Source organism: Bos taurus, chromosome 22 (assembly GCF_002263795.3).
Source record: "Bos taurus isolate L1 Dominette 01449 registration number 42190680 breed Hereford chromosome 22, ARS-UCD2.0, whole genome shotgun sequence".
NCBI lineage: Eukaryota > Metazoa > Chordata > Mammalia > Artiodactyla > Bovidae > Bos > Bos taurus.
In genome coordinates this window covers 7108292-7120293 of record NC_037349.1, presented here as the reverse complement: position 1 = coordinate 7120293, position 12002 = coordinate 7108292, and the positions used below count along the sequence as shown (strand labels likewise).

Genomic DNA, 12002 nt, shown 5'->3' with positions numbered 1-12002 from the left:
TTCAAAGAGCAAGGCTTCATGCTCACCAACTAGTCCGAGTCATCCACAAGTTCTGCCAATTTCACTCCTTCAAAGATTCTCACACCTGCCCCTCTTCTCCATCAACCCCTACCCTAAAGTAATACTAGTCGGCATTTTTAAAAACCAGGGCCTACGCTGAGCCCTTTCCAAAACTGTGAGGTAGATATAATCATTCTCTTTCTCCACACAGGAAAACTGAGGCTTAAAAAAATGGTTTCTTAAAAAAATCTGCCCAAGGTCACACAAATAACAAGTAGCACAAGCAGGATGAACCTAGGCTGTCTGACTTCACACCCCAGGCTCCTAACTCTTCATCACTTAGCTGGCTCACTTAAAACGAGAACTCATGGACTAGTGGCTAAGACTTCGAGCTCTCAAGGCAGGGTGCCCGGGTTCTCTTCCTGGTCGGAACTAGATCTCTCACGCTGCCACTAAAAGGTCCTGGATGCCCCTGCCGAAATCTCTAAGGCTCCTCTTTAGTTAGAAAGAAATCCCACCTTCTTCCATGGCCTGTACAAGGCTGGAAGAAGCTGGCCTCTGCCACAATTCTAACCGCCTCTTGCTATGCTTCCTCTGCTGACTAGGCTATGAACATGCTGAGTGCTTTGATACACCAGCTATTGGTCTAGGAGCTGGAGGTAGCACACTACTAAACAGACAAACGTGCCTGTCCTCACGGTGCTTAGGCTCCAGGGGTCTTCCTGCTGTCCAAGGGGTCTGCACAGTGGATACTCCTCCCACCTGTATCCTTCTTCCCCCATTCGGCCCGCTGGCTCTTTATCGTCAGGGTCTGGTTCAAATGTCGTCTCTAACAGAGCCCTTCCTCCTCTCATCAATCCACTCAAAGTAGGATCCCTGCTCTCAGTTATCCTTTACCCTCTTATTTTCTCTTCACATTTCTTTTGGGGGGTGGGGCACACCATGCATCATGTGAGATCTTAGTTCCCTGGCCAGGGATGGAACCCACGCTCCCTGTAGAGGAAGTGTGGATTCTTAACCACTGAATCCCTAGGAGAGTCCCTCTTCACAATTTATCACAGCTTGAAATCCTAATTATTTCTTACATTGTTCACATATTTATCTGCCTTTCATGTATATTACAAGCTCCATGAGGACAGACACTTTGCAGCGCCTGGCAGGGTAGGCTAAACTGGTGAATATTACTGAATAAATTAATCCACAACATTAGCTGGTTTCAGTCTCTGGGCTTCCAGTTTTGTTTTATTTAACTCTATCCTTACCTACTTAATACAAAGTCAACCTGGTTATCCAGGCAGGAAGTTTCCTACAGTGTGGGCTATAAGCCTACACCAATCAAAGCAACAATCACTCTAAACCCTATTTTTCTGTGACACACATTAATAGCTCTTCCCAAGTGGGAGTGTCACTATTACAGGGCTGTCTCTAACAGACTGAAGAGCAGACCGTCAAAAGCGGGGGCTGTGTCACATCCATTTCTTCAACATCAAAGGCAGGGCTTGGCACTCAATTCTGGCAAACCAAAGAATGATTAAGTAGAAGAATAACGGAGGTAAGACTTGAAACCTAGATAGATTTCAGAGCTAAAAGGTCATTCCAGGCAAGGGCACTGATATGGACAAGCAGGAATGGTAAAGCTGGGGGAGAGACAATGTCGTAAATTGAGAAGGAATATGCTGGTCACCTTTCCCTTCATGGATAGCAGCCTTATTGTGGTGAAGGGGCTCTGCAACTCAATGAAGTTATGAGCCATGCCATGCAGGGCCCAAAGATGATGGGTCACAGTGAAGAGTTCTGACAAAACGTGGTCCACTGGAGGAGGAAATGGCAACCCACTCCAGTATTCCTGCCTGGAGAACCCATGGACATGAGTATCTGTATGAAAGGCAAAAAGATATGACACTGGAAGGTGAGCCCCCAGGTTGGAAGGTGTCTCATATGCTACTTGGGAAGCTGCTACTGCTGCTAAGTCGCTTCAGTCGTGTCCGACTCTGTGTGACCCCAGAGACGGCAGCCCACCAGGCCCCACCGTCCCTGGGATTCTCCAGGCAAGAACACTGGAGTGGGTTGCCATTTCCTTCTTCAATGCAGGAAAGTGAAAAGTGAAAGTGAAGTCGCTCAGTCGTGTCCGACTCTTAGCGACCCCATGGACTGCAGCCTTCCAGGCTCCTCCATCCATGGGATTTTCCAGGCAAGAGTACTGGAGTGGGGTGCCATTGCCTTCTCCGAGCAGAGGGCAATTACCAATAGCTCCAGAAAGAATGAAGTGGCTGGGCCAACATGGGAACAACACTCAGCTATGGATGCGTGTGGCTGTAAAGTCTGATGCTGTAGAGAACGATACTGCATAGGGACCCGGAATGTTAGGTCCATTAATCAAGATAAATTGGGCGTGGTCAAGCAGGAGATGGCAAGAGTGAACATCAACATCTTAGGAATAAGTGAACTAAAATGGAGGGGAATGGGTGAATTTAATTCAGATGACCATCTACCACTGTGGGCAAGAATCCCTTAGAAGAAACTGAGTAGCCCTCATGGTCAACAAGAGTCCAAAATGCATTACTTGGGTGCAGTCTCAAAAACAATGAAATAATCTCGGTTCGATTCCAAGGCAAACCATTCAACATCATAGTAATTCAAGTCTATTCCCCAACCATTGATGTTGAAGAAGCTGAAGCTGACCAGTTCTATGAAGACCTATGGGCCTCCCTAGTGGCTCAGATGGTAAAGAATCTGCCTGCAATGCAGGAGACCCAGGACTGATTCCTGGGTTAGGAAGATCCCCTGAAGAAGGGAATGACTACCCACTCCAGTATTCTTGCCAAGAGAATTCCAAGGACAGAGGAGCTTCTAGAACGAACACCAAAAAAAAAGACGTCCTTTTCATCATAGGGGATTGGCATGCAAAAGTAGGAAGTCCAGACAAACCCAGAATAACAGGCAAGTTTGGCCACAGAGTAAAAATGAAGGAGGGCAAAGGCTAACAGAGTTTTGTCAAGAGAACATGCTGGTCATATCAAATACCCTTTTCCCACAACCCAAGAGAAGACTCTACACGTGGACATCACCAGATGATCAATACCGAAATCAGACTGATTATGTTCTTTGCAGCCAAAGATGCAGACTCTGTAAACAGTCAGCAAAAACAAGACTTGGGGCTGCATGTAGTTCAGATCATGAGCTCCTTATTGCAAAATTCAGGCTTAAACTGAAGAGAGTAGATAAAACCACTAGGCCTTTCATGTATGACCTAAATCAAATCCCTTATACAGTGGAGGTAATGAACAATTCAAGGGATTAGATCTGGAGTGCCTGAAGAATTATGGACAGAGGTTTTTAACACTGTATAGGAGGCAGTGAACAAAACCATCCCAAAGAAAAACAAATGCAATAAGGCAAAGTGGCTGTCTGAGGAGGCTTTCCAAATAGCTGAGGAAAGAAAAGAAATGAAAGGCAAGGGACAAAGGGAAAGCTCTACCCAACTGAATGCAGAGTTCCAGAGAACAGCAAGGAGGGACCAGAAGGCCTTCTTAAGCGACCAATGCAAAGAAATAGAGGGAAACAATAGAATGGGAAAGACCAGAGATCTCTTCAAGAAAATCAGAGATATCAAGGGAACATTTCATCCAAGGATGGACACAATAAAGGACAGAAATGGTATGGACCTAACAGAAGCAGAAGAGATTAAGAGGTGGCAAGAATACACAGAAGAACTGTACAAAAAAGGTCATGATGACTAAGATAACCACAGTGGTGTGGTCACTCAACTAGAGCCAGACATCCTGGAATGTGAAGTCACGTGGGCCTTAGGAAGGAAGCATCACTACGAACAAAGCTAGTGGAGGTGATGGAATTCCAGCTGAGCTATTTCAAATCCTGAAAGATGATGCTGTTAAAGTGCTATAGTCAATATGTCATCAAATTTGGAAAACTCAGTAGTGGCTACAGGACTGGAAGAGGTCAGTTTTCATTCCAATCCCAAAGAAAGGCAACACCAAAGAATGTTCCAACTACTGTACAATTGCACTCATTTCACATGTTAGCAAGGTAATACTCAAAATCCTTCAAGCTAGGCTTCAACAGCACCTGAACTGAGAACTGCCAGATGTACAAGCTGGGTTTCAAAGGGGCAGAGGAACCAGAGATGGAACTGTCAATGTTCTTTGGAACATGGAAGAAGCAAGGGAGTTCCAGAAAAACTTCTGCTTCAGTAAAGCCTTTGACTGTGTGGATCACAACAAATTGTGGAAAATTCTTAAAGAGATGGGATTACCAGACCACCTTAACTGTCTCCTGAGAAACTTGTATGTGGCTAAAAAGCAACACTTAGAACTGGACGTGGAACAACTGACATGCAAAATTAGGAAAGAAGTACAAGAAGGCTGTATATTGTCACCCTGGTTATTTAACTTCTATGCAAAGCTCATCGTGTGAAATGCCAGGCTGGATGAAATAACAAGCTGGAATCAAGACTGCTGGAAGTATCAACAACCTCAGATACACAGATGATAGCACTCTAATAGCAGAAAGCAAAGAGGAAAGAAAGAGCCTCCTGATGAGGGTGAAAGAGGAGAGTGAAAAAGCTGGCCTGAAATTCAACATTCGAAAAACTAAGATCATGGCATCTGGTCCCATCACTTCATGGCAAATAGAAGGGGAAAAAGTGGAAGCAGTGATAGACTGGCATGTATAGTCAAAGCTACGGTTTTTCTAGTAGTCATGGTTTTTCTAGTAAGGATGTGAGAGTTGGACCATAAAGAAGGCTGAGTACTTCAGAATTCATGCTTTCAAACTGTGGTGCTGGAGAAGACTCTTGAGAGCCCCCTGGACTGCAAAGAATTCAAACCAGTCAATCCTAAAGGAAATCAAGCCTGAATATTCATTGGCAAATAAATATATATATATTTATTAGTATATAATAATTGTTGCTGAAACTCCAATACTTTGGCCACCTGATGTGAAGAGTGAACTCACTGGAAAAGACTCTGATGCTGGGAAGGACTGAAGGCAAGAGGAGAAGGGGGCTGCAGAAAATGAAACGGTTAGACAGCATTATGGAGTCAATGGACAAGAATTTTAGCAAACTCTGGGAGAGAGTGGAGGACAGAGGAGCCTGGCAGGCTACCGTCCATGGAATCACAAAGAGTAGGATATGACTTAGCACCTAAACAACAACAACATGCTGGTCCCCTTGGTTCACACTTGGACTGCTGCTGCTGCTAAGTCGCTTCAGTCGTGTCCGACTCAGTGTGACCCATAGATGGCAGCCCATCAGGCTCCCCCGTTCCTGGGATCCTCCAGGCAAGAACACTGGAGTGGGTTGCCATTTCCTTCTCCAATGCATGAAAGTGAAAAGTGAAAGTGAAGTTGCTCAGTCGTGTCTGGCTCTGAGTGACCCCACGGACTGCAGCCCACCAGGCCCCTCCATCCATGGGATTTTCCAGGCAAGAGTACTGGAGTGGGGTGCCATCGCCTTCTCCGTCAGACTTGGACAGGCCAAGCTTATTCCCTGCGTGGAACTTTCTCTCAACCCACCCCTCCCCATTCCATGAGGCTCACTCCATTTCACTGGGCTCAACCATCACCTCACGAAAGGCTTTTCCTGATCAGCCTACCTAAAATTCTCTAGCACGCTCTAAATGCTTAGCCCTGCTTTCTAGATCTTTTCTCTTGTTTTTCTTAGATTACTGAAGAGATGTTCTAATGATTTTACTTATCTGTACCTGTATTACGATTGGCACGGTCCCCTGAAGTAGGAAATGGCAACGCCATCCACTATTCTTGCCTGGAAAATTTCATAGACAGAGGAGCCTGACGGGCTACAGTCCATGGGGTTGAAAAGAGCAACTGAGCACACACGCATGTATCAGGATTGGCTCACTTTAATATCAAATCCAGTTTGTCAATTATTGAGATCAGGATCTAATTAAAAAATCCTGGAGCACATTTTCTTTTCCCTCTTAAAAAATATATAAATTTTATTGTAAAAAGTCTGTGTTGACCACTTCTAAAACCCGTAATTTAAGCGCCTTCCAACAAAACGTGGATGGATGCCACAGAGAACATTATTTTCTTACAGGAAACAGGTATCAAGACCGTCCCAGAGGTAGGCAGGAAAGAATTTTATATTCCTCAAATAGAGAAGAGTCTAGGAATGGAATAGTAATCCATAAAGAAAACCGTTGAGATTAATCTTGATGAACTAGAGGGAAAAAGGTTCTAAATAACAAGGCACTAGAGAGCACAGACCGAAGTGAGACACGATAACGTTATGTCTATTTCAATAAGTGGTTTCGACAAAGTTAATTACACAGGACGTCGCTGACCACAGGCAGGCTGGTGTGGCCGAAGTCACCCAGTTAAGTGCCGTAGCCTGAGCCACGGGCATCACGGCACTGCGTCTCCGGGGTGAACTTTCCTTGCTCTGCCTTCCCCAGTGGGAAGCCGAAAAGTCTGTGAAACGGCCATCTAGACTCATGCTTTTTAAACCAAAGAAATTCCGAAGAGCAAGGCAAAGGCGAACAGAAGCGGTTTCGTGTTGCACTTGGTAAGAAACTACTGGACCTGGGGCCCAAAGACTCACATTAGCGGCGGCCGAAGGAGGGTCTACGGGAGAGAAATGCACGCCCCAAAGAGAGCAGCCACGAAGTCCCCAACTGGGGCCCCGCGGCAGCAGCGCAGGGTCTGCCCGCTCCCGCCGCTCCAGCGCGCGGGCACCTCACCTGCCGGCTTGTCTGCAGCCATCTTCCCGCCTCGGCTCGGATTCTTCCCTGCAGGTGGCGTGGCCTCCACTCCAGCTGCCCAGCTGGCTGCTGTCCTGGACGTCGGAGGACGAGCCTGCGCCCACCCCGGTTCCGGGCCCCTGGGTTCCGGCCTGGGGAGTGGGCAGTCGGCGGGCTAAGGAAGTGACGAAGGCTAGTTCGCGTCGTCTAGCAACCGCACCAGAGCGTCCCCTGCCCGGGCGGCGCCACTGCCTCCACTTATGCGCGGCTTCCGCCCCGCGGAGTCCCCTGACACACTACTTCCGGGCGCCGAGGCCAGCGTGGGAACTGCGCCTGGCCCCGCCCTACGCCAGCGTCCTCGGTGCCCCGCCCCCGCGGCGTGCGCGCGCGCGCGCACTCGCTCGTTTGCGCGTGTGCTGGCCGGGCTGGGCTGTACGGGGTCCCTTGTGCTTACACTGATAACAGTTGGTAACAATTGATGAGTATTGGAATTCTTGTCCCTTATTTCACGTGAAACCACAACTACACCTCATATCTATGTGTTAAGCATTGAGCCTTGCACTTGGCTTGTACACCTGTAATAATTTCTCACAGCTTTGTGAGAAAGCCCAGTTGCGGGTCCGTATTTGAAAGCAAAATAAAACATTTTATTTTAGAAGTTTTAGATTTACAGAAAAATTGCAGATGATACTTGGAGCTCTTGCGTACTCCTCACCTAGTTGCCCTTGTTGTGAGCATCTTGAATAATTATTCAAGACGTACCCTACTGAGGCACGTCTGTCACATATGAGAAACCACCTCGGTTGATATATTATTATTAACTAAATTCAGCGTTTAAAAAATTAAAAAAAAATTTTTTTTCAGCTAGTGTCCCTTTTCTGTTCCGGGATCTTGTCCAAGATGCCACATTAAATTTATTCATGTATCCTTAGGCTTTTGTTTGACTGTGCCCTGCGGCTTGTGCTATCTTAGTTTCCCTCACCAGGTATCTAACCTAGACGGCCATCCGATTCCTAATCACTGGACTGCCAGGGAGTTCCCTCCTTAGGCTATTCTTGACTGATCACTTCTCAGATTTTCCTTGTTCTTGATGACTTTGACAGCTTTGAAGAGTACTGGTGAGGACTTCTGAAGAATGGACCTGGATTTGGGTCTATACAGGTAATGGCAACCCACTCCAGTACTCTTGCCTGGAAAATCCCATGGTCAGAGGAGCCTGGTCGCGAAGAGTCGGACACGACTGAACGACTTCACTTTCACTTTTCACTTTCATGCATTGGAGAAGGAAATGGCAACCCACTCTAGTGTTCTTGCCTGGAGAATCCCAGGGACGGAGGAGCCTGGTGGGCTGCCGTCTATGGGGTCCCACAGAGTCGGACACGACTGAAGCGACTTAGCAGCAGCAGGTGAGGACTTCTGAAGAATGGACCTGGATTTGGGTCTATACAGGTAATGGCAACCCACTCCAATACTCCTGCCTGGAAAATCCCATGGTCAGAGGAGCCTGGTCGCGAAGAGTCGGACACGACTGAACGACTTCACTTTCACTTTTCACTTTCCTGCATTGGAGAAGGAAATGGCGACCCACTCCCGTGTTCTTGCCTGGAGAATCCCAGGGACGGGGGAGCCTGGTGGGCTGCCGTCTATGGGGGTCGCACAGAGTTGGACACGACTGAAGTGACTTAGCAGAAGCAGCAGTGTTTTTTCATGGTGAGACTAGGGTAATAGGTTTTAGGGAGAAAGACCACAGAAGTGACTAGCCATTCATGTTGCTGCAAATGGCGTTATTTCATTCTTCTTTATGGCTGGATAGTATTCCATTGCTATATAAACCACATCCTCTTTACATGGACATTTATTTTATATTGTGGTTATAACCCAATATTACATGATCTTGTTGCCCAAATTGTTTCAGCTTTGTTAATTGGGAGCTTTTTCAGGTTTGCTCCATGTCCCTTTAACATGGTTGCCCATTAAAAAAAAAACAACAACTACTAATTCATATTAACATATACACAGAGAAGTACACAAAGCATAAACACTGATTTTTGAGTTTTCATCATCTCAGCATATCGCCATAACTAGCACCCAGAGAAAGGATGACAGGTTACCCACCTGTAGAAGCCCCCTCCTGCCTCCTCCCATCCCCCCCACAAGGGTGATTCCTAACTGATGGCTAACCCCATTGATTATTCACCTGTTTTCAAACTGAATAAGAGTGGATCACAGTATATTTTCTTGAGAATCTGGCTTCTTTTGCTCCAGCTTACAAGATTTGTCCACGTTGTTGAGCAAAGTTAGTTTCTCACTGTTATGTAATGTACCATTACGCAAATGTATCATAATTGAGGTATTCATTTATTGCTGAGTAGTTGGGTATTTTGTCTATGCCTAATAAGGTCAATATGAATATTCTAGTATGTCTTTTGATGAGTATGTTAGAACCCACATAAAAAGACACCTGAAGTGTTTATTGATCTTGCTGCTGTGAGGAGCCTCCCAATAAAAAAGGAATTAGCAGGAAATTAATAGAATTGGGGCACTTGCTGGATGATTTTAAAGAAGGATTAGGGAAGTTGGGGGGTTGGCAGTTTGGAATTGGATGCATTCAGGAAGCAGACGATCAGAGTTCCAGTGTCTTAGTTTTTATCCAGGAGGCAGGAGGATTAGAGCAAGGTTGGAGTTACCCTTGGTCAAGCGGCAGCACCTCTCATGTCAGAAGAAGGAGGTGATCCATCATTGTTGTGCATGTGGAGGGCTTTGTTTCTGTCTTGTTGCCACAACAATCATGGCATAAGCTTCTCTGGACATGTTCATATCCTGTGAGAGCTGTGTATGTCCAGCTGGGGACGTTCTGCTAGCAGAATTATGTCTCACTTTCTTAGTCTCCAGGCTTGTCAGCAGAGCCAGTTTGCACTTGCTCACATGTGGTCCCCCCTGTGGGTCCTTTTCCATTTCACAGATCAGGAAAATGAGGCCCAGATGTTAACCCATTTTCCCAAGTAACAAGACTATAAGCAACTGTTACCTTAACCTCTACATTCAGCTTTAAAGTTTCTGGAATTCGCCTGTATTGAAGACATCTTGGGTATTGTCTCTCATCTTTCAAAATTGGCAGCTCTCCCTCGTTTAAAGAGAGGGAGAAGAGTTGATTCAGAAGTGGGAGATGGAGAATGTCAGTGGTCTCTGCTGTGTCACCAGCCATGACGAGTCAGTTCACGTCCAGCTAGTGATGGTATGGCTGTGTACCCACAGTGCCTCAAACCTCTGTGGTCTTCACCACTTGTGGAAGCCTGTCTCCTAGGATGGTTGCCAACAGTTCCTCCCATCCCCATAGACACGTGCTGCTCTTCCCCCTGCTTTGAAGATGAGCTGTGACGTGCTTGAACCAACTGAATGCAGAAGTGATCCTGAGCCAATTTTGGTTCTAGCCCTTGAAAGGCATGGCAGCGTTCACTTTTCCGCTCTTGTACTCACCTGCCATCCTGCAAGGCTGTCCTGCTAAAGACTATGGGAAGGAGAACCAAGGTGCCCCAACTGACAGCCAGCACCAAGGTTCCTGACATAACAATGAAGCCTTCTTGAACCTTCCAACTCAAACCAGCTGCCAGATCAATGCAGTCAGGTGAGTGATCCTAGCTCCCATCATACGAAGCAGAAAAACTGCTCAGTCAACCCCCAGAAGCATGAAAAATAAGAGGTCATTGGTTTGGGGTGTTTTTGGCACCTAATTTTTAAAACTGAGATATAAGCACATACCATTCAATCCACCCTTTTATTGGATTGGCCAAAAAGTTCGCTTAGTTTTAAGTAAAAAAGGCACATTTTTATTTTCACCAAGACCCTTATTGAACAATGTATTATTAAGTGAACAAACTTTTTGGCCAACCCAATAAAATGTGCAATTTCATGGTTTTTAGTATATTCACAAAGTTGTACAAACATTACCAACATCTGATTCTGTATCAAACTGCCAAGGTAGAAATTTTTTTTAGTGACTCAGTGGTTTCTTCTCCTTGAGGATATTTCCAATTTACAAGTGAAGAAAAAATATATTAAACATATTTTTATTACTCTCTGAAACATGAATTCTGGAAATTATTGCAACTATAAATATGGAAAAATCGAGTAATTAAAATTTGATCATGATGATGAGAGATTTTAGAACATAGGGAAGTACAGAATATGTTATGATGTTTATTTACCACTCAGATTTGACCAGTGTCAATGTTCGCCACATTTTCTTTTGAAAATCATCACTGGTATAGATGAGTCCAGTTTATATTCCCTTCCTGATTTTATTTCCCTTACTCTCTTCCCAGAGGTAGCCACTGCTCTAAAGATGGTATGTTTCCCTGAAGTCCATGTTTAAAACATAATATACACATAAAAAACATTTATTTTCATTCATTAAACTTTATATAAACATCACACTGATAGGGCCATTCTGAAACTGTTTTAGCCCAACACTGCATTTTTTAAGATTTAAATATATATTCATCAGTTCAGTTCACTCAGTCGTGCCCAACTCTTTGCGACCCCATGGACTGCAGCACAGCAGGCTCCTCTGTCCATGGATTCTCTAGGCAAGAATACTGGAGTGGGTTGCCATGCCCTCTTCCAGAGGATCTTCTGGATCCAGGGATCAAACCTGCAAAAAATATGTATTCATAATATATAATATTTATACAAAGTATATCATAAACATGTAATATATACTTATATTAAACAACATGTACAGTTTATTTTAACTACCGTTCAGTATTCCACCAAATCATTATCACTTAGGTATAGTTTGGTGGTATGATCCCTACATAAAAGTCTCATAAATGATAAAGGGCATTCCTGGTGGTGCTGAGGTTCAGACTGCATGCTTCCACTGCAGAGGGACTGCAGGTGGTGTGGTCAGGGAACTAGGATCATGCATGCTATCCAGCGTGGCCAAAATTAAAAAAAAAAAATTAAAACACAGGAAAAGGCATTAATTATCTCACTGATGAGTAATCTGTAGGTAGACTGTTTCAGTGGTAGGTCAGTGACTCACAATGTCAAGATGCTATTTGGCGTCCCTGGGATTCTGTCTGTCTTCCTCTTGCGGTCCCAAGATAGCTGCCGTAAGTCTGAGCATCGTACTCTTGCCTGTCTTGGTACCCAAAGCAGGAAGCAGACAAAGAGGGCAAAGCATTTTCCTTTTCTAGCTTTATTCTCTAACAAGTAGGTACCACGTTTCATCAAACCCAAGATGCTATCAATTTACTATTAAAAATAAAGAGTGCCAAC

At 45.1% G+C, this 12002-nt stretch overlaps 1 protein-coding gene across 1 annotated transcript in view; it reads right to left on the bottom strand.

The window, feature by feature from the left end:
• CNOT10 (CCR4-NOT transcription complex subunit 10) overlaps positions 1-6866 on the bottom strand; it is a 58355-nt gene extending 51489 nt beyond the window's left edge. Inside the window, exon 1 of the mRNA NM_001083755.1 lies at positions 6723-6866. Within this exon, the coding sequence (NP_001077224.1) occupies positions 6723-6744 (22 nt within the window). The 5' untranslated portion in view covers positions 6745-6866. The remainder of the gene's footprint in view (positions 1-6722) is intronic.
• Positions 6867-12002: the final 5136 nt, after the last annotated feature.